Raw genomic sequence first — 22,425 nt, forward strand, 5'->3', positions numbered from 1 at the left:
GAAGCCAGCCGCAGCCTCTACCCCACCTTGGCAGGACTAGTAAGGGGGCGCAAGCACTGTCCTGCACCTTCCAGTGCCTGACCCACCCGCATCTCTTGCCCCACCCCTTCCGACAGACAAGGGGGACGTGGCACTTCCCCCCTATTACCAGCCTCGAGGATGACGACCGAGATGCCCCTTCATCTGCTCGCTGTCAGGAGATAACGGCATCATGGGATGCCACGAGATCCCCCCACTCAAGGAGCAGGGCCGGGAATGCTGCCTGTCCAAGGATGATGTGTTCGACTTTGGGACGGGCCGGCCTGACCTCAATGCCAGTGGGCTCTGCGTCAACTGGAACCGCTACTACAATGTGTGCCGCACGGGCAGTGCCAACCCGCACAAGGGTGCCATCAATTTCGACAACATCGGCTACGCCTGGATCGTCATCTTCCAGGTGAGCAGAGACCCCGAGACCAGTGCTCTTGGTGGGTTTCCGGGTTGCAGAGGTGGAGGGGCCCTGAGAGGGTCCTGGGAAGGGAAGGAGAATTCGGGGTCCTGCATGAGGGATGAACCGGAGAGGGCCCAATGGGGGAAGTTTGGGGACAGGGGGTCTCCTGGCAGAAGGGGGACCCCACAGGCCGGGACTGAGTCTATGCTCCACAGGTGATCACGCTGGAGGGCTGGGTGGAGATCATGTACTACGTCATGGATGCGCACTCCTTCTACAATTTCATCTACTTCATCTTGCTCATCATCGTGAGTGCCATTGGCTGTGGGGGCGGGAGGGACATTCAGAAGAAGCTTCTCCTGAGATGAACCGAGACCTGAGATGAACCGGGCCAGAGAAAGGCCACAGTGGGAGGGTGGCCTTGGTTGGGGGTGCTGGGGATACCTCTCTGCTCCATACCCCATCAGCTCGGAAGGCGGCATCTTGGGGTGTTTCTTTCTTTCTTTCTTTCTTTCTTTCTTTCTTTCTTTCTTTCTTTCTTTCTTTCTTTCTTTCTTTCTTTCTTTCTTTCTTTCTTTCTTTCTTTCTTTCTTTCTTTCTTTCTTTCTTTCTTTCTTTCTTTCTTTCTTTCTTTCTTTCTTTCTTTCTTTCTTTCTTTCTTTCTTTCTTTCTTTCTTTCTTTCCTTTCTTTTTTTTTTTGGTTTTTGGGCCACACCGGGCAGTGCTCAGGGGTTACTTCTGGCTGTCTGCTCAGAAATAGCTCCTGGCAGGCACGGGGGACCATATGGGACACCGGGATTCGAACCAACCACCTTTGGTCCTGGATTGGCTGCTTGCAAGGCAAACGCCGCTGTGCTATCTCTCTCCGGGCCCTTTCTTTCTTTCTTTCTTTCTTTCTTTCTTTCTTTCTTTCTTTCTTTCTTTCTTTCTTTCTTTCTTTCTTTCTTTCTTTCTTTCTTTCTTTCTTTCTTTCTTTCTTTCTTTCTTTCTTTCTTTCTTTCTTTCTTTCTTTCTTTCTTTCTTCCTTTCTTCCCTTCCTCCCTCCCTCCCTCCCTCCTTCCTTCCTTCCTTCCTTCCTTCCTTCCTTCCTTCCTTCCTTCCTTCCTTCCTTCCTTCCTTCCTTCCTTCCTTCCTTCCTTCCTTCCTTCCTTCCTTCCTTCCTTCCTTCCTTTCTTTCTTTTTTGGTTTTTGGGCCACACCCAGTGATGCTCAGGGGTTACTCCTGGCTATGCCGCTTGCGCCACTGCTCCCTTGTCCCTCTCCTTCTCCCTTCTCCCTGCCCCCTCATGTCTCTTTTGTCCCCTCTCAGTTCTCTCCTCTCCCCATTGTCTCTTGACTCCTGGCCCTGACTGCTCCTCGGGTCTCTGCCTCCTCCTGCCCTGTACTGACTCCCGTGTCCCTTCTTGCCCCCCCAGGTGGGCTCCTTCTTCATGATCAACCTGTGCCTGGGTGGTGATTGCAACGCAGTTCTCAGAGACCAAGCAGCGGGAGCACGACTGATGCTGGAAGCAGCGTCGCCGCTACCTGTCATCCAGCACGGTGGCCAGCTATGCAGAGCCAGGCGACTGCTACGAGGAGATCTTCCAGTACGTCTGCCATGTCCTACGCAAGGCCAAGCGCCGTGCCCTGGGCCTCTACCAGACACTGCAGAGCCGGCGCCAGGCCCCAGGCCTCGGCATCCCTGCCTCTGCCAAACCTGGTCCCCCAGCCAAGGAACCTCGGCACTACAGTAAGTGGCTTCCTCTGGGCACCACCAGGTGACACCATTGGCCCTGGTGGTACATGACTATCTCCCAGGAGCTCCAGTTGCTGCTCCACATCCTTCCCAGCGCCTGGTCCCTGGGAGGGACCCCCCTTCCCACTCACAGGGGGTTTGTGCCCCCAAATCTCCCCTTGCAAGAGGTAGACAGGTGTAGGCCCTCGGCCACAGGCATAAGCATCACCCAATGGGCCTCCAGCTCCACTGGGCTGGTGGCACCAGAGCCCGTGACTGGGCTGGGCATCCTGAGTTTTGGTCCCGGTTCTGAGTGGGCCATGCAGTCTAGAGATGAGGGATGTGGGGGTTAGTGTTCTGGTTCTGGTCTGGTGCCGGTGCAGTCCTGGAGATGAGGGCTGTGTGGGGATGTGTTCTGGTTCTGGTGAGCCATACAGTTCTGAGAGATGAGGAGCGAGTGTGTTTTTGGTTCTGGTTCCAGTTCTGGTTCTGATGGACCATGCAACTTGGGAGAGAGGAGGGCGTGGGGTGAGAGTGTTCTGGTTTCTGTCCCGAGTGGGCCAAACAGTCCTGGAAATAAGAGTTGTGGGGTGACTGTGTTCTGGTTCTGGTTCTGGTGAATTGTGCAGTTCTGGAGATGAGGGCTGTGGGGGTGTGTTCTGGTTTCAGTTCTGGTGGGCCATGTAGTTCTGGGAGGTGAGGAGTGAGCGTTCTGGTTCTGGTGGGCCATATAGTCCTGGAGATGAGTTGTGGGGTGAGTGTGTTCTGGTTCCGGTTCCGGTTCTGGTGGGCCTTGCAGTCTTGGGATATGAGAGACAGTCACTGCAGAAACAGTCACTGCAGCCCAGTGACACTTACATCTGGGGTCAGAGGCTGAGCTCTGGAGATGAGCCGGCTCCATTTGGGGAAGCAAAGTCAGTCCCAAGAAGTGCCCTGGACTCAGCCCTGTCTCCCAGGGTGCGGGAGTGCGGACTGAACCCTGTGCTGAGGGTCTGACTCCTGCCCTCTGTGCCTCAGTCTCCCCATGGGGACCAGCCCTTGGGACTGAACACAGTGGGAGCCTCCCCTTGGACGCCCCAGTTCATCCCTGGGAGGATGTCATCTGGGGGGAGACCAGGTCCTGGGGGCCTAGAATGGATCCTGAGTCCCACCACCTTGTCTGTCCCCCAGAACTCTGCCCGCGCCACAGCCCTCTGGACCCCACACCCCACACGGTGCTGCAGCCCATCTCAGCCGCCCTGGCCGCTGACTCGGCCAGTTGCCCCCACTGCCAGTCCCAGATGGCGCCTGGCAGCCCCGACTCGGGCCAGGAGGGCTCGAGAGGCTCGGGGGCCAGCACGGAGGATGAGGCAGACGGCGAGGGTGCCCGGAGCAGCGAGGACCGAGCCTCGTCCGGGCTGGGGAAGGAGGACGAGGAGGAGCAGGCGGCCGCCGCCACCCGACTGTGTGGACGCATGTGTCGGGAGACGAGGGCAAAGCTGCGGGGCATTGTGGACAGCAAATACTTCAATCGCGGCATCATGACGGCCATCCTCGTCAACACCGTCAGCATGGGCATTGAGCACCACGAGCAGGCCAGTGCCCGTTGCCCCCTTTCCTCCAGAAGGTCTGCACGGACCACCCTCACGTCCCCACAGGGCTGAGGGGAGCTCAGGAAGTGAGATGCCCTTTGTGGGGACACAGGAACACGTGGGGCCCCAGTCCTGGTCATGCCCAGGTGACAGCCAGCTTGCCCAGATACTCCTGAGGAAATGCATTCTCTGCTTCCTCCGTGCCCTCCCTCAGTCTGCACCCCAGCCCTGCAAGGGCTCCCCATCTTTTTTTTTTGGCTTTTGAGTCACACCTGGTGGTGCTCAGGGGCTACTCCTGCTCTGTGCTCAGAAATTGCTCCTGACAGGCTCTGGGAACCATATGGGATGCCGAGGATCGAACCCAGGTCAGACACATGCAAAGTGAATGCCCTACCCTATCGCTCCAGCCCTGACCCAGGATGGGCTCATCCCAAGTCCCAAGGCCCAAGGCCCATTCAGATTTGTTGCTTCCGGCCACACCTGGCAGTGTTCAGAGGTTACTCCTGGCTCTGTGCTTAGGGATCGCTCCTGGTGGTGCTAGGGGGATCAAATGGGAGGCTGAGGATTGAACTTGGGTCAGCTGCATGCAAGTACTCATTCCACGGTCCTACTGCTGTGGCTCCTAGAGGCTAGATTTAGAGGGATGCCTGCCAGTGACATCTATAGCCCCGCGGGCCCTGCTGTGTGGACACTGGGCCCTGTGCCCCATGCTGGGGCCGTGGCCTCCTCTCTTTTCCTTCCTTGATCATCTGCCAAGCACAGGCCCCTTCAGCTCACTGAATGTGGCCCTGGAGGCTGCGTGAACCCCATTTGAGCTGCGTTGCCCCAGCAGACTCGGGCGAGCTTCTGAGTTTCAGTTTACCCGGTCCTCCCTCTGTAAAATGGTGGCCACAAAGCCTCCCAGCACCCCTCCATATCTGTGGGCATCAGGGATGCAGAGACTTTCAGGGCAGTGTGTGTGTGTGTGTGTGTGTGTGTGTGTGTGTGTGTGTGTGTGTGTGTGTGTGTGTGTGTGTGCGTGCCCGAGCGCTGCAATATTGACCAGATGAGCAGCAGAGCCAGGCCTGCCACATCAGGACCTTCCTGGAGGGCCCGAAGGCTGTGCAGGGGAAACTCCTTACTGCCATCCGACCTGACGGTGTCCTGTGCCTCCTCCTGCCTACAGCCTGAGGAGCTGACCAACATCCTGGAGATCTGCAACGTGGTCTTCACCAGCATGTTCGCCCTGGAGATGCTTCTCAAGCTGGCAGCCTTCGGCCTCTTTGACTACCTGCGCAACCCCTACAACATCTTCGACAGTGTCATCGTCATCATCAGGTGCTCCAAGGCGGCTGTGCTGGGGGCTGGCGCCGGGTGCACAGCAAGGGGACTCTGTCAAGAATCCTCAGGATTCTCCCATGGGGTGGGAGGGGGCTAGCTTGCATGCTTCCAAGAGTTTCCATCAGGTCAGGTCAGGGTGGTGGCAGGCTCCAGGGCAGCCGGGGTGGGGCGGAGTGGACGGATGGTTGAGTGGGCCAATTGGTGCGGGAGTGGACAGCCGGATGGGGGTGGACAGGATGGGATTGTGTAGGAGTGGACGGCTAATGTTCTCTCTGCCTGCCTGTGTCTCCTGCCATAGCATCTGGGAGATCGTAGGCCAGGCGGACGGCGGCCTCTCGGTGCTGCGGACTTTCCGGCTGCTGCGTGTGCTCAAGCTGGTGCGCTTCATGCCCGCCCTGCGGCGCCAGCTGGTGGTGCTCATGAAGACCATGGACAACGTGGCCACCTTCTGCATGCTTCTCATGCTCTTCATCTTCATCTTCAGGTGAGCCCTGCCTCCGCCACGTGGGGCCTGCGGGTGGGTGGGTAGAGGTGAGGGGGATGGCTAAAGGTGCTGACTGGGCATCCTGGGACCTTGCTGGGTGGGACTCTGGCAGTGGCGTGGCTGGCAGCACCCGTGGCTCCGGGCTCTGTGGGCGACACGGGCGTGTCCCGTGAGCCACCCGTCCCGCCCCCAGCATCCTGGGGATGCACATCTTTGGCTGCAAATTCAGCCTCCGTACGGACTCGGGGGACACCGTTCCCGACCGGAAGAACTTCGACTCTCTGCTGTGGGCCATCGTCACGGTGTTCCAGGTGAGGCACGAAGTGGGGGGGGGGTTCCTGGAGATTCCCTGGCCGCCTGGTCTCGCACTGTCCTAGACCTCAAGGCTTCTACTGTGACACTTGTAACTTGTACACCCCCACGTATGCGTGTCAAGGTTTGGGGTGCAGGTGGGAGTAATTAAGGGGATGGTGGGCAGGGGTGCAGGACCTGGGTGTACCCCAACATAGCCTGACATCCCATGGGTTGGCCCTACCCTGGCTCGGATTTCCCCAGGGCTGAGCTGTGCCCCCCTTAACCCCCAGATCCTGACCCAGGAGGACTGGAACGTCGTCCTCTACAACGGCATGGCCTCCACCTCCCCCTGGGCCTCTCTCTACTTCGTGGCTCTCATGACCTTCGGCAACTACGTGCTCTTCAACCTGCTGGTGGCCATCCTCGTAGAGGGCTTCCAGGCAGAGGTGACTGCACCGAAAGGGGCCCAATGGGGGAAGCCTTTAGTAGGCGGCGAGTCCTTGAAGAGGGGGAGGTGCGGGGAGAACTCAGTGAGGAGGTGAGCTCCCTGTCATAGGAAGCATACAAGTCAAGGATGCCTCAGGATCATTGCCTCTCCCTCTCGGACACTCTTCAGTCTCCGAGACCTGGGGAGCACATGAGGGTCCCCTGGATTCTATTCTCTGAGGCTCCTGGGATACATGCTACTGGCAAGGGTTGAGTCTGATCACTTTCTTAGTTTCTCAACCCCCTTTTATTTATTTATATTTTTAAACTTTATTTATTTATTGTTTCATTGATTGATTGATTGGTTTCTGGGCCATACCCAGCGGTGCTTAGGGGTCACTCCTGGCTCTGCACTCGGAAATTGCCCCTGAAAGGCTGGGGACCACATGGGATGCTGGGAATCAAACAGGGTTCCTCCTGGGTTGGCTGCATGCAAAGCAAATTCTTCACTGCTGTTCTATCTTTCTGACCCCTTCACCCCCCTTTTTAAAAAAAAAAACTTTTACTTTGTTAAAAAGAAATATTAGGGCCAGAGCTATAGCATAGCAGGGAGGGTGTTTGCCTTGCATGAGACTGACTCGGATTCGATCCCCGGCAACCCATATGGTTCCCTGTGCACTGCCAGGAATGATTCTTGAGTGCAGAATCAGGAGTAACTCTGAGTATCACTGGGTGTAGCCCCAAGATAGAAATAACAAAAACTTGAGTCTTGGGGCCGGAACCATAGTAGAGAGGGGAAGGTGTTTGCCTTTCACATATTTGATGGATTCCATCGCTGGCATCCCATATGGTTCCCCAAGCCTGCCAAGAGCGATTCCTGAGTGCAGAGCCTGGAGAGATCCCTGAGCACCTCCAGGTGTGGTCCCCAAACAAGCAAACAATATACCTCTTCTGTATATCATGCAGAGCTTGTGCTCTGCCGTCCAGTCACACCCCTGCCTTCTCTGAGACTCACTTTCCTCCTGTGATGGAGCTAGGAAAACCCAGTGAAAACTCTGGTGGGGTGGGGATGGGGTTGGGATAGAGGAGCTGGGTGGGTCCCTCGAGTCATCGTGTCACTGTCTCTCAGGGTGACGCCAACCGGTCCTACTCGGATGAGGACCAGAGCTCATCTGACTTAGAGGACTTCAACAAGCTGCCTGAGAGCCTGGACGTCGGAGGTGAGTCCCCGGTCCAGATGGGCTCCAGCCCAACTCCTGCTGCTGTGTCTTTGGAGAGTCCATAAGGGTGCTGACTTCCTTAGAGCCCTGAGTTCCTGCCACAGGGGGTGCTGCAGCTGACCCTCAAGTGGCCAGCCTGTTGCCCACCAATCTGTGCACCACCCTCTTTCTCTCTCTCTCATCTCTCCAGATCTCAAGCTCTGCCCAGTACCCATGACTCCCAATGGGCACCTGGACCCTAGTCTCCCATTGGGAGCACATCTGGGCCCCCTTGGAGCAGCTGCCCCCACCCCCCGCCTCTCGCTGCAGCCGGACCCGGTGTTGGTGGCTTTGGGCTCCCGCAAGAATAGTGTCATGTCGCTGGGCAGAGTCAGCTGTGACCAGCGCTCCCTGGTGAGTCCTTGTGGGGTGCTCCGGGTGGTGCTTTTTGTGGGGAGTTGTGCTGAGCCCCTGGGCAGGAGGGTCCATCAGTCTGCTCTAGAATCCGGGTCCAAGTGTAAGGGAACCATCTACCATCTGTTCAGGCAGAACCGGGCAGGGCCAGTGTCCACTGCCCAGAGCTGTGTGTGGAATGAATGAAAGAATGAATGGATGAGGGAATGAATGCATGCACGAACAGCCATCAATGCTAGTAAATTTGGTGCAGAATACTGGGAGTGGGGAGGAAGAGCCTGAGAGTCCTTGGCAGGTCCCAGCTTCAGTCGTTTCCTAGTGAGCTGGGTGACCACAGCAATGACATCCGTCCCTCGTGAACCTCAGTTTCCATGCCTGTACATGGGGTGCATGCCCTAACTGCTGTCCCTTCAGGGTGGAGGGCCCAAATCGGGGGATGCAGGCCCCTAGGGGCCTCTCGGTGCAGGCGACAGGCCCAGTCCAGGGCGCACGCTGACCGCTGACCACCTTCCTCCCAGTCCAGCTCCCGGAGCTCCTACTATGGGCCTTGGGGCCGCAGTGGGGCCTGGGCCAGCCGCCGTTCCAGCTGGAGCAGCCTCAAGCACAAGCCGCCGTCCGCAGAGCACGAGTCCCTGCTGTCGGCCGAGCGCAGCGTGGTCCAGGCGGGGGGCGAGGGGCCCCGGGATGAGGGGCCGTCCCGGGCCGGACACCCGCAGGCCCTGCATGCCCACCACGCGCACCACGGCCCGCACCGCGCGCATCGGCACCGCCGCCACCGCCGGACGCTGTCCCTGGATACCAGGGACTCAGTGGACCTGGCCGAGCTGGGGCCTGCCTCGGCCTCGGGGGCCCATCACCACCGGGCAGCCTGGAGGGCCGGGATCCCTCCAGGGGGGCCGGGCCACGAGGACTGCAATGGCAAGATGCCCAATCTCGCCAAGGACGTTTTCACCAAGATGGGGGACAGGCACGACCGTCGAGACGACGAGGAGATCGACTATGTGAGTGAGCGTCCAGGGGACGTGGGAGGTCAGGGTGGGTGGTCCAGGAGCAGAGCCAGGGATAGAGGCACATCTGGGGCCGTGTCCAGGGGCAGAGCTAGAGATGGAAGCTCGTCAGGGGCCGTGTCCAAGGGTGGAGCTAGAGATGAGGGTACATCTGGGGGAATGTCCAGAGGCGGAGCCAGAAATGGGGACACATCTGGAGCGTGTCCAGGGGCAGAGCTAGAGATGGAGGCTTGTCTGGGGACACGTCCAGAGGTGGAGCTAGGGATGGAGGCACATCTGGGGCATGTCCTGGGCGGGGGGTGGGCCTAGAGATGAAAGCACAGCTGGGGCGTGTCCAGGAGTGGAACCAGGGATAGAGGCACATCTGGGGCGTGTCTAGGGATGAAGGCAGGTCTGAGGGTGTGTTCAGGGTCGGGGCTAGAGAAGGAGGCTCTTCTGGGGGCGTGTCCTGGGGTGGAGCTAGGAATGGAGGCACATCTGGGGTGTCTTGGGGTGGAGCTAGAGATGAAGGCACATCTGGGGGCGTTCCTGGGGCGGGGCTATGGATAGAAGCACATCTGGGGGCGTGTCCTGGGGCGGGGCTAGGGATGGAGGCACAACTGGGGGCGTGTCCTGGGGTGGAGCTAGGGATGAAGGCACATCTGGGGGCGTGTTCTGGGGCGGAGCTAGGGATGGAGGCACAACTGGGGCATGTCCTGGGGTGGAGATAGAGATAAGGCAATCTGGGGGCGTGTTCTGGGGTGGAGCTAGGGATGGAGGCACAACTGGGGCATGTCCTGGGGTGGAGCTAGGGATGAAGGCACATCTGGGGCGTGTCCAGGGGCGGGGCTAGGGATGGAGGCACATCTGGGGGTGTGTCCTGAGGTGGAGCTAGAGATGAAAGCACAGCTGGGGGTGTGTCCAGGGGCGAAGACAGTATTATAGGCAGTCTGGGGCGTGTCCTGGGGCAGAGCTAGAGATCGAAGTATGTCTGAGGACGTGTCCAGGGCGGAGCCATGGCTGAAGGAATGTCTGGGCGCATGTCTAGGAATAGAGCTAGGGATTTAGTCATGTCCCAGGAGTGTCTAGGGATGGAGCTAGGGATGGAGACATGTCTGAGGGCGTGTCCAGGGACAGAGTTAGGACTTGAGACATGTGTGACATGGGTCTAGGGGCCGAGCTGCGGTTGAGGACTTGTCTGGGAGCATGTACGGAGGCAGACATGTGTGGGAGCTAGAGCTTTGGGCCCTCCTCTGGGATTGTTCATCTCCCAGCTGCTATGTGGGGTCGAGGGTCTTACTGAGGATTTCAGGGATGTAGATGTGTCCACCCCACTGGGCAGCACTGACCTCCCCATTCTGTGTTTTCCTTTGCCAGACTTTGTGCTTCCGAGTCCGCAAAATGATTGACGTCTACAAACCTGACTGGTGTGAGATCCGGGAGGATTGGTCTGTCTATCTCTTTGCCCCCGAGAACAGGTGAGCAGGGCTGGCAGGGATAGAGGGATGTGTGTGGATGTGGAAGATCGGGAGCTCAGCTGTGGAGTCCAGAACTGCCTTCTGGGTAGTCCCTAGACTGGTGCCCCAGTCTCCTGGGGTGGACCCTCAATCTCCTGGGTGCTCACACAGGCGGGGACATCAGAGGAATCCTACGTGAGTGAGTAGACTCTGGAGGCAGGCAGTTTGTGGGTGGGGAAAGAGGAAAAGACGGAGAGGCTGGCCCAGGTAGAGGGAGGCCAGGGGAGGAGTGTTCTGAGCCCAGAAATTTTGCTTTCTGCTATAATCTTTTTTTTTTTTTTGGTGGGGTGATCACACTCATCAGGGCCCAGGGCTTAACTCCTGGCTCAGGGTTCAGCCCTGGTGGGGCTCAGAGGACCATATGGGCTGCCAGGGATTAAACCTGGGTAAGCCATGTGCAAGATAAGAGCTCTACTCCCCATTGTCCTGTGGCTCTTGCCCCTCTTGTGTATATTCTTTGAAGGCGAGGAAGTGACCTTCCTCTGGGCCCTCTTGGTCCCCAAGTAGTCTGAACCCTGTGCCCTCCTGACAAGCAGACACCACCATGTACCCCACTCTAGGTTCCGTGTCCTGTGTCAGACCATTATCGCTCACAAGCTCTTCGACTACGTGGTCCTGGCCTTCATCTTCCTAAACTGCATCACCATTGCCCTGGAGAGGCCCCAGATCGAGGCTGGCAGCACCGTGAGTGGCTGAGCCCCTAGCCCGGGTCTGCTCAGGAGAATTCAGGGAGGGCAGACACGGGGTACTTGCTGGAGTGGCAGGAATTTGCTAAGGCCTTTGGGCCTTTCTGTACTCTGGAACCAGCGACTCTTTCCACTCTGACCTGGTGGGCACCTCTCGACTCGGTGGGCCGCATTCTGGGCATGCCCAGGCCCACGATGTCTCTCGCTCTTGCAGGAACGCATCTTCCTCACTGTGTCCAACTACATCTTCACAGCCATTTTCGTGGGCGAGATGACCCTGAAGGTAGCTGCCATCTTTTCCTGGGTCCCTCCCATGCCCTGTCCCCACCTCCAGCACTGGAGCAGCTCATTGGTTCTCACTGCCTTGAGCACTCTCCACTGCCTGGCCCCGCCCAGTTCCAACCATGCCTCAACAGACCCCGCCCACAATAAACCACGCCCATGCCCTACCGGACCACCCCTTTAGTCCTGCCCTTAGTTGGCTACCCCTTCCCTTACTCTGGCCAAGCCCATGATCAAGCCTACTTGACAATGTCCCTTTCCCTCATCTGCCCCAAGGTGGTCTCCCTAGGCCTGTACTTTGGGGAACAAGCTTACCTGCGCAGTAGCTGGAACGTTCTGGATGGCTTCCTGGTCTTCGTGTCCATCATTGACATTGTGGTGTCCGTGGCTTCTGCGGGGGGAGCCAAGATCCTGGGGGTTCTCCGGGTCCTGCGACTCCTGCGTACCCTCCGCCCCTTGCGGTGAGTTTCCCGACCTGGAAGATGGGGCACCCTCCACAGTGGGGTGTCTTCACACGTGATCATGGACCAGATGTGCAGAGCCGTGTGCCGGCGTGGATTTGAGGGTGTGTGCTGGGAAGAGGGCTAGAGGCCCCAGAGCCACAGTAGAGACTAGATCCCAGTATGGGGTGGATCCTGGAATATCAGCAAGGCCCTAGGAGCAAGTCCTGGTAGACGGACACTGTTCTGCCAAAGGTGGGCTTGCCCACTGGCCCCTTGTCTGCCCTTGTTTCTGGGACCTGTGTCTGGGCCTCTGGGCTGAGTGGGGAAGGTGTCCTCAGTGTCCCTGTCCCCTGCCTCAGTGTCATCAGCCGGGCGCCCGGCCTCAAGCTGGTGGTGGAGACACTCATCTCATCCCTCAAGCCCATTGGCAACATCGTTCTCATCTGCTGCGCCTTTTTCATCATCTTTGGCATCCTGGGAGTGCAGGTGAGGGTGCCCTGCGGGTGAGGCCCCACCATTCTGCCTCTCTTCCCACCTGAAGTTTGGGGCTGGTGGCCCTGTCCCTGCTCCTGTGAACTTTCAGTGATCTTAGGTTCAAGCTCTGCCAGAGTGTGGGGTCAGGCAGAGGACCAAGGGACAGCTGGGCATAAAAGGAAGCCCAAGACATCTCCTGTCCCACAGAGATGAGGCTTTATCATGGGGTCTAGACTGGCACTAAGGTGGTGGATGGTACCTCTCAGCTTGGCAGGACAGAACCAAGGATCAGTGTTGGGACCATAGAGGGAGGATTGGTGGTGGTACATGTGATGGGGGCTGAGGTGGGCTCAGGTGTTGGGGTGACAGGCCCACGACAGCACTGCCTGGGCAGGGGCCATGGTGGGGTTACCTTCCAGGCAATTGGCAGGGCCAGGCTTGGGTCCTCAGCAGGGGTTTCCTTGCCCCTCTCTTCCTGTTTGGGGGTACACTTGGGTCTTCCCTGATGATCAGGGGTCTTCTCCTAGAGGGTGCAAACCTCAGCCTGGCCACTTTCTGACCCTTCAATGCCTTTGGAGAACTGGGTCTCCTCACCTGGAGGGATTGGTCAGGGGTTGTGAGGGCCAAGCCCCTGTTCCAGGGCAGTGCTTTGGGGAGCACTGTTAGGCCAGCCCTGCCCCGAATCAACCCTGCAGCTCTTCAAGGGCAAGTTCTACCACTGCCTGGGCGCTGACACCCGCAACATCACCAACCGCTCGGACTGTGTGGCCGCCAACTACCGCTGGGTGCATCACAAATACAACTTCGACAACCTGGGCCAGGTGCGCCCACGGGTGGTAGGGTCTAGGGGAGTAGCCAGGGACCCCACCAAGTCCCACAGTATCGGGGGTGCACTTGCCCCTGGCAGGACTGATGTGCAGAGCATCTGTGCTTCCTGGACATGCCCCACTCTGTCACTCACTGTCCCCATGACTCCCTGGGCCTCAGTTTCCCCTCTGTGACACAGGTGTGAGTGAGGAAGGTTCCTGCTCCATCCTTTCCTTTCCCTTCTGCACCCCAGAGGAGAGCCACCAGATGACTGCCTCTGAGGACCCTGGGCTCACCTCAATACAACAGCTCCAGAGTTTCAGGGTCTCTGGTCAGACCAGCTCATTGGGGGGGGTGCAGAGATGTGCAAGGTGGGGGTAGTGGAAGGAGGTAGAATCCATGATAGGGTCCTGCCTCTGGCCCCCAGAGAGTTTCAGAAGCAGTGACCTTCCAAGCCCACTCCAGGGGGTTGGCCCAACCATGGGCAGAAATGGCACTGGAAATGTGTGTAGGAGCCTTCGAGAGTTTGTCTCTGACCCCTGATCTCCACTACAAGCCCCGCCTCTCAGTGAGCTTGAGTGACAGGACCCCTCCAGCTCCTTGTCAGTGGTCCTCCCAGGCACTGCAGTATTAGGGTGCCAGGTATGCAAAAATCCGACATGCCAGCTCAGGGCTTCGTCCAGGTCTCCTTGGCACCTGAGCGGCCCCTGAAAAGCCTCCTGGGCTGAGAGCGGGTATAGGGGGCAGACACAGTGGGAACTGGCAGGGACCCTCACCCCCTCCACATGTCTTGCAGGCCCTGATGTCCCTATTTGTCCTGGCGTCCAAGGACGGCTGGGTCAACATCATGTACAATGGTCTGGACGCAGTGGCTGTGGACCAGCAGGTGGGTGTGGCAGGGTCGGGCCAGGGCCCAGAAGTGGGGAACAGGGTGCAGCACAGTAACTTTGGGTCCTGATAGTCTGGCCTACTCTGCCTTTGGCTACTGTCCACTTTCACCCAGCTCTTGCCTCGGTGCATGGGGGGACCTGACGAGGGTTGGTGGCAGGCCCAAAGGGTGAAGTGAGAGTGGAAGGGGAACAGACATTGCGGTGGGCTGGGCAGAGGGCAGGCAGGAGTTTGGAGGTGGTGGAGGGACTCAAGGAAGGTGCTAGAACAAGGAATGGGGTATTTGTGGGGGTGGGGATATATTTGGGGTAAGTGGGAGGAGACCTAAGTTCTTATGGGTTGATTCCAGGACTAGGAGATCCAGTGCTGAGCAGGGGTGTTGGGAAGCAAGCCTTTGGGTCAATGGAGGGGTCAGAGTTTTGGCGAGTGGCCTTCAGGTATTGGACACAAATTGCCAACTCTCCAAAAGACTTGGGGTGTGAAGCGGAGAAATGGGGACTCAGATGAAGAGGTCACCTGTAGGCCTCGTTCCTCGTGGCCTTACACATGTGCTGTTCCCCCAGCACACACGCATGCACACAGGCACCGAAGCGGGCTGCTGAGTCTGAGTGGAGGACGGTCGATGGATGAGTAGATGAGGGATGCGTGGGCGGATGGACAGGTGGGTGAGTGGATGGGTGGGTGGGTGGATAGATGAGAACTGGGTGTAGGGCCACACGGTTGGGTGATGGCCGGATGAATGAGTGGTGACTGCCTTGTGGGTAAATGGGTGCATGGGTGGGTGGGTTTCTGAATGAATGAATAGATGGGTGGGTGGGAGGATGAATGGAAAGATGAATGTGCACGAGGAAATGCTCATGTAGGTGGATGGGGGTGAGTGGAAGGAGAGATGGGTGGATGGATGAATAGATGGGTGGGTGGATGGATGGATGAATGGATGGGTGGGTGAGTGGGTAGGTAGATGGGTGGATGGATGATGGATAAATGGATGGCTGGATGTATGGCTGGGTGGTTGGATGATGGATGGGTGGGTGGATGGATAGATAGATGAGTGGGTGAATGTATGGATGGATGAATGGATAAATGGGTGGATGATGGGTGGATGAATGGTTGGATGGTGAATGAACGGATGGATAAATGGATGATGGGTGGATAGTAGAAGAATGGATAAATGGATGGATGGGTGGATAGTGGAAGAATGGATAAATGGATGGAGGGGTGGAAAGTAGAAGAATGGATAAATGGATGGATGAATAAATAGATAGATGGGTGGATGGAGGGGTGGATGGATGATGAATGGCGGGGTGATCAATCACTGATGTGTAGATGGATTGATAGATGGTGGACAGTAGGGTGGAAGGACAAATGAATGGAATATATAAATGAGTGGATGTTAATGTAGGTGCAAGAATGGGTGGGTTGAAGGATGGATGGGTATATGGAAGGATAATGGATGGGTGGAGGAAGTTATAATTGGATGAATGGATGGTAAATGGATGGATTGGTGGTAAATAGATGGATGAAAGGAAGGATATGTGGATGGAAGGATGGATGAATGGAATGTATATGCATGGATGTTAGTGCAGGTGCTTAGATGGTTGGGTAGATGAATGGTGGATGGATGGATAATGGATAAGTGGTAAAAAGACGGTAAATGAATACATGGTAGGAGGGTGTATAGATGGATGGAGGAATGATGGTGTGTGTGGAGAGGCTATCAGGTGAATGAGAGCCTGACAAGTGAGCAGACTGGTAGTGGTGAGGAAGGAGAGGAAGGAGAGGAAGGAGCTGTGTGACCATGTGTGTGGGAGCGGTCAGGGAGGCATCGACTCACACTCACCATTTCCTCCCCTTCAGACCTTGAGCCCAGGAGGTGGCTCTGGTACTGAGCCCTGTGGGGTGTATGGGTGTGCCCTGGGTGGAGCGTTTCACCGGCCCTCTGGCCCCGCAGCCGGTGCCCAACCACAACCCCTGGATGCTGCTGTACTTCATCTCCTTCCTGCTCATCGTCAGCTTCTTCGTGCTCAACATGTTTGTGGGCGTCGTGGTGGAGAACTTCCACAAGTGCCGGCAGCACCAGGAGGCCGAGGAGGCGCGACGGCGTGAGGAGAAGCGACTGCGGCGGCTGGAGAAGAAGCGGAGGAGTGAGTGGGCCAGGCGGGGGTCCAACAGTGGCGCCAGTGAATGGGTAGCGGGGTCCCCACGCCAGACCTCACCCTCACACCTCCTCCACAGCCACAGGCCCCTCCTGCCTCCTGCCACCCTCCTTTCCTTCCCCCCACACCTCCTTGGGGCTCTCACTGCACAGAAGGGTCCCAGCTCTGGTCCGGGGCCTGGGTTGGACCTTCATGCCAGGCTCTCCCTTCCCACAGAGGCCCAGCGCCTGCCCTACTATGCCACCTACTGCCCCACACGGCTGCTCATCCATTCCATGTGCACCAGCCACTACCTGGACATCTTCATCACCTTCATCATCTGCCTCAACGTGGTCACCATGTCGCTGGAGCATTACAACCAGCCCACGGTGAGCCCAGAGTGAGGGCGCTTGGAGGAGGATAGGGCAGAGGTAGTTCTCCCTGAAGACTCACCAGAGTCCCACATGGCCCCCCCTCCCCGGTCGACCTCCACCTGCACAAGGGGCCTGGGGAGACCATGGGGTGACCTGAAAGTGGGTGTGGTTGTTCTAAAGGCCCTCTAGGAAGGGATGAGGCATCAGAGGAATCCTCGGTGAGACTTCAGGAGCTGACCATAAAATGACAGGCGGGGGCAGGTCCAGAGCAATAGCACAGCAGGTAGGGCATTTGCCTTGCACTCCATCGACCTGACCCAGGACAGACCCAGGTTCAATCTCCAGGACAGACCCAGGTTCAATCTCCAGTATCCCATATGGTCCCCCAAGCCTGCCAGGAGCGATTTCTGAGTGCAGAACCAAGAGTGACCCCTGAGCACCGCCAGGTGTGCCCCCCCCAAAAAAAAAGACAGGTTGGAAGGTGAGGGGTGCAGGACAGGAAGGTGCAACACTGACAGCCTTGCATGGGCCTCATCAGGCTTCCAAATTAGCTCAGAGATAAGACGCTATGGGGTGAGGGCCCCTATTTGACACCTGGTTATCGCCCATTCATGCCTGGGCTCTCCCCCAGTGGGATTTTCACAGCCATCCTCTAAAAAGCAGGTACCAGGAGTGACAGCACAGCAGGAAGGGCATTGGCCTTGCATTCAATCCATCCACCTGGGTTTGACCCCTGGCATTCCATAGGGTCCCTCGAGGCTGCCAGGAGTAATTCCTGAGCACAGAGCCAGGAGTAACCCCTGAGCACCACTGGGTGTGGCCTAAAAACCAATTAAATAAATAAATAAAAGGCAGGTACTACCTGTGCCCTTTTGAGCCCTGCAGAGCTGGGTATGCAGATGGCAGTGAGGAGAAAGTCAAGGGACATGAGTACTCTGCCTTCCCAGCTGCTCCAAGCATCACTCTAAGCATCAATCTATAGGTGTAGATTTAGATAGAACAGAGGACTTTGGGAAGCAGAGAGACCCTTGAGTGAGGAAGACCCCCCCCCAAAAAAAAGAAAAAAACCTTTAAGTTCTGTCTTTCCCTAGAAGGACTTTAACTCTCCATTCTGCCTTCCTGAAGCCAAAATGTACTTTGGGGTGGTGATGGAACTTCGCCCCCTGATAGTACTATTATCACTCAGTGAAAAAGGGGTGCGTGTGGGGGGAAGGTGCTGAGCCAGGATTTGCAGCCAGGTAATCTGGGTTCCTAGTTGCTGCCCTAACCATGGCCCCACTACTGCCTCTGTGGGGTGTATATCTGGGACGATGTGTAAGGTTGAAGAAATAAGAGGGGGATGTGAGTGAGAAGGGGGCAGTTTCATCCTTGGAAGAGATGAGGCCCTGGACAGGGAAGGCAGGGCTACTGGCGAGGGGGCTGGGGTCATGCCCCTTCCCAGGGCCAGGATCACACTGTCTGCCTTGCCCGCCGCAGTCCTTGGAAACGGCCCTCAAGTACTGCAATTACCTGTTCACTACTGTCTTCGTGCTGGAGGCGGTGCTCAAGTTGGTGGCCTTTGGCCTCAGACGCTTCTTCAAGGACCGGTGAGCTGGGCTGGTGGCTGGTAGGTCGGGAAGACTGAGAGCCCTGGGGAGAGCTGGGGTTCTGGGCATGATGGGAGTGGCTGTGGCCCTTCCTGTCCTCCTCTGGGTGTGGATCCATTGTCCTGACCAGCTGGGCTCAGAGAAGTTGACGGACCGGCCTGGGGACACACAGAGCAGCTGGTCTCAGAGAGTCTTAGAGAGAAGCAGTTTGCAGCCTGCTTGAGGCCTGCTCAGGGACCTGTTGGGGGTGCAATGAAGGAGCACATCACAGTGGGCTCTGGGGGCGCCCGTGGACAAGGGAGGGACACGGGCAGAAGTGAGGGCGGAGGGGGGCAGAGGGATAGGACAGCGGGTGGGCTTCTGCTTAAGACACCCTGGGATCCCATGTGGTTGCTCCCGAGTGCAGAAACAAGGGGGAAGACCTAAGCACCTCAGGGTGTGGCCTGAACAAAATGAGCACAGACTGAGGGTACAGGGCCACTCTCCCCACACGCCCCTGTCCCCCAGGTGGAACCAGCTGGACTTAGCCATCGTGCTGCTGTCCGTCATGGGCATCACGCTGGAGGAGATCGAGATCAACGCAGCGCTGCCCATCAACCCCACCATCATCCGCATCATGCGGGTCCTGCGCATCGCCCGGGGTGAGGCGGGGTGAGGGCCAGGCAGGCGGGCAGGTGGATGCGGGGGTGGGGGGGCCTGCGGGAGCCCTGACACACTGACCTGGGCACACTCAGGGCCTCACCCTCGGCCCACATACCGACGCTTCCTCTTAAGGCTGTGCTGGGGGGGGGGGCCGGGGGGCAGGTCCAGGGCTAGTGCAGGAACCCAGCGCTGCTGCTGGGAAGTCAGGAAGCAGCCCCCCTGGCCTCTGACCCTTTACCCCAACATCCACCCCCACCCCTGCCTGCCAGCATGTCTATGGGGCACATACATAAGCATATGCATGTCCACCATATGCACATGTAGGTAGAATAGTGTAATATACACATCTACATGTACAGGCATACAATGCCTGTCCTTGACGTCCGTGCATTCTCGCACTCAGAGTCACACATACACACGTGTCCAAACAGGCATACAAGGCACACAGAGACCTGCCTGCCATGCACACACATGCCCACATGTCACACACACACCGTTCCACTCTTGTGACCGTCTCGCCCGCAGTGCTGAAGCTGCTAAAGATGGCCACTGGGATGCGGGCTCTGCTGGACACGGTGGTGCAGGCGCTCCCCCAGGTAAGAGCCGGTCAGCAGGTGGATCTGGGTGCTCCGGGGCCAGAGTCAGGGGGACTCCACAGTGCCCCCTTGGTCCCCCACTGGTTTAGTCAGAGTCACCTGCTTCTGCTTCGCAGCTGGCCTGGCCAGGCTCCGAGACCACAGTCTTGCGTTTTGCCCCGAACTGGTGGCATGACTCTGGAAAGGGGCTCGAGCTGGACCTTGAGAACAGAGGCAGAGTGAGAGGCTGTTGGTGGTGGGGGCCCTGAGAGGTGAGAGCAGGGTCTCTGGCTGACCAGAGCAATTTCAAATCCCACCAGAAGAGATTTCTGTGTTAAATACCTCTTGGGACTGTGGGAAGTGCTGCAGCCCTTTAACAATCTAGTTGTGGGTCCTGGAGCCATAGCACAGCCAGGAGGGCTTTTGCCTTGCATGTGGCTGACCTGAGTTTGATTCTTGGCATCTCATAGGGGCCCCAAGCCTGCTAGGAACGGTTTCTGCGCACAGAGACAGGAATAATCTCTGAGCACTACTGAGTGTGCCAAATATCCAAACTAATAAGCAAACAGAAACAAATAAAATCAATTTGCTGATGCCTGCACTGTCATTTCCATGGCTTTGGGGAACTTCATTCCCCTCTGGTCCACACAGAGGAAGGGGCTTCAGGAAAGGCTTCTCAGAGGCGGTTAGCCTGTTAGTCAGGCATTGAGGGATAAGGAGGAGGTTTTGTCCTCTCTGCAGAAGCAACCATATACAAAGTGGGGTTGGTAGTTGTGGTGTGGTTATGTGGGAATCTTGTTTTCTATGTGCCGTGGGGACTGAGGGGCTTGGTGAGGACACTGAGGGGCTCTGTGGTCAGGACACCAGGACACTGGGAAAGTCTGTGGGTTAAGGTCACAACCAGCAGATGCCTCTCAGACCCACACTGGAGGGAAAGACTGGGGGAAGGGAGGCAGGGAGGCGGCTGGAGCCTGTATGGGGCTGGAAGAATGTGGAGGGTTTGCATCTCACTGGTGGATGGCAATCAGCCAAACCCCTGGAAGGAAGCCCCCCAGAGGGACCAGAGGGAGCCTGGCCCTGTGCAGCAACAGCCCGACCCTCTATCCGAGTCTCCCGAGCACTCCCGAAGATGCCAGAAGATGCCACGTGTATTTCTAGGCCAAGACTGCACTGAGCCTTATCTTAGCCCCAGCGCCGGGAAAAGCGTCGCCAGCGGATGGAAAGTTTGGAAATAGGTCTGGAATCTGGGACGCTCTGCTCCCGCAGGAGCCATGGAATGGAGGCGGCCCGGCCTGCGGGCGGCTTTCGAGGCCCAGCCCCGAGTTGCATCTTTCCTGCATCCAGCTCTCTCTCTCAGTGGCTAGGCTCCCTTTCTCATCCAGCTTTCTCTCTCTCTCTCAGTGGCCTGCGGGGGCACATCTCGTGCAAACATCCAGCGTGCCCCTGCTCTCTGAGACTTTCCGGATCATCCAAAAACATTGATAGGCACAGTGTGATAGTAGCCCTTATTCAGAGACTGTGCTCCAGTCTGCTATGATGAACACAGGCAGGCTTCCTGGAGGACATGGCATTAATGTCACAACTGTCTCTCTATCCATCCTTGGGGCCATGTCACCAAGCACAGGTGATAGAGTAGCCGATGTGTGTGTGACCCCTGGGTCTAGCCTGTGGAGTCGAATCCCAGTTCCTCACCCACCCACCCTCTTCTAGTGGTGTAAGGAGAGAAGGGATGGTCATGCTTCGGAATGGAGCTATGGAATGGGAGTGGCTTGAAGCAGGGGGACCCACAAGCACCAGGAGGTCACAGGAGTGGGTGGGGGCGGGCCTGGACACAGCGCCCGGTGGAATGTGCCCCGGAGCCTTCAGTGCTCCCATGCTCTCCCTTCTCCTCACAGGTGGGTAACCTGGGCCTCCTCTTCATGCTGCTCTTCTTCATCTACGCCGCCCTGGGGGTGGAGCTCTTCGGGAAACTGGGTGCGTGTCACTGGGTTGGGGGGTTGATTGGGGAGACACGGGCCTACAGGGAGGCCGAGGCAGGATGAGGGCCACACCCCTCAGGCTCAGAAACTTCTTGCTCAGAAACTGCCCGCCTGGTGCCCTTGGGTGTGGGGCATGACCCTTTGGAGGGGCGATAGGCAGGCCGACTGATCAGCCAGCCCACAAGCTGGGCCCCAGCTCTGCCCCCCCCCTGAGGTTTCTTGGGGCCCGGCAAGTGCCTAAGCTGAACCCTGGAACTGAGAGCTGGGCCTGGGGAGCCATCCACCCCTCTCGGAGCCTCGGTTTTCCCGTCCATGGGCCGGGCACAGTGCACACGAAGCCCTGAGAGTCGTGGTGGGAATTCCAAGCTGTGGGAGTGGCCCCAGCCCCACGGTGCCCCCGGGATGGGGGGCTGCAGGCCAAGGCGAATGTCCCCGGCTAATCGCCTGGCCTCTCACAGTCTGCAACGACGAGAACCCATGCGAGGGCATGAGCCGGCACGCCACCTTCGAGAACTTCGGCATGGCCTTCCTTACACTCTTCCAGGTGTCCACAGGCGACAACTGGAACGGGATCATGAAGGTACGGGGCTGAGAGCCTGCAGGGAGGAGGCCTTGGACCCTGCTCCTAGAGGGATGCTGCAGGAAGGGCTGAGGCTGCCCTGGTGGAGGGGTGCAGTTTGTGTCTCTTCTGGGGTCCTGGGACAGAACAACAGGGGGCGGGACTGGGATTACACCCAGGACTAGCTGTGGGTGGGTCAGGGCCATGCAGGACAGGGTGGTCTGGGTGATCTGGGCCCAGGGCCTTGATGCTGGGGCAGGACTGTGATACGGGGCCAGGCCTTGGTTAGGACTGGGTGGGCCTTGACCCTGGGGTGGGGCCATAAGCACTGTTGGGTGAGGGCGTAAGCAAAGCCTTGATGCTGGAGTGGGGCTATGGGCAGGGCCGAGCAGGCCATGGCCAGGACTGGACAGGGCCCTGGACAGGGCTGTGACATTAGGGTGGGGCCATAGATGGGGCTGGGGGCCATAGACTGGGATGTGATTTTAGGGCAGGCATGGGCAGGACATGGGCAGGTCTGGGCGTGGGTTGGGCCGACCTGGGCGAGGCATGGTCAGGTCTGGGCGGGTCCATGAGCAACTCTAGGCAGGGATTGGGAAGGGTTTAGCCTATCTATGGGCAGGCCTAGGTGGGGCCAAGG

General features: G+C 57.9%; 1 protein-coding gene across 1 annotated transcript in view; it reads left to right on the top strand.

Moving 5' to 3' along the window:
* CACNA1I (calcium voltage-gated channel subunit alpha1 I) overlaps positions 1-22,425 on the top strand; it is an 81,068-nt gene that overhangs the window by 53,663 nt on the left and 4,980 nt on the right. The window contains 26 exon segments of the mRNA XM_049771751.1: positions 122-436; positions 646-738; positions 1,846-1,878; positions 1,880-2,159; positions 3,315-3,718; positions 4,881-5,032; positions 5,334-5,519; positions 5,713-5,830; positions 6,104-6,259; positions 7,369-7,459; positions 7,650-7,852; positions 8,371-8,853; positions 10,216-10,316; positions 10,916-11,039; positions 11,256-11,324; positions 11,600-11,784; positions 12,126-12,252; positions 12,936-13,061; positions 13,844-13,933; positions 15,887-16,079; positions 16,308-16,459; positions 17,921-18,030; positions 18,538-18,671; positions 19,198-19,268; positions 21,143-21,221; positions 21,685-21,806. Coding sequence (XP_049627708.1) covers positions 122-436; positions 646-738; positions 1,846-1,878; positions 1,880-2,159; positions 3,315-3,718; positions 4,881-5,032; positions 5,334-5,519; positions 5,713-5,830; positions 6,104-6,259; positions 7,369-7,459; positions 7,650-7,852; positions 8,371-8,853; positions 10,216-10,316; positions 10,916-11,039; positions 11,256-11,324; positions 11,600-11,784; positions 12,126-12,252; positions 12,936-13,061; positions 13,844-13,933; positions 15,887-16,079; positions 16,308-16,459; positions 17,921-18,030; positions 18,538-18,671; positions 19,198-19,268; positions 21,143-21,221; positions 21,685-21,806 — 4,197 coding nt within the window.

Source organism: Suncus etruscus, chromosome 4 (genome assembly GCF_024139225.1).
Source record: "Suncus etruscus isolate mSunEtr1 chromosome 4, mSunEtr1.pri.cur, whole genome shotgun sequence".
Classification (NCBI taxonomy): Eukaryota; Metazoa; Chordata; class Mammalia; order Eulipotyphla; family Soricidae; genus Suncus; species Suncus etruscus.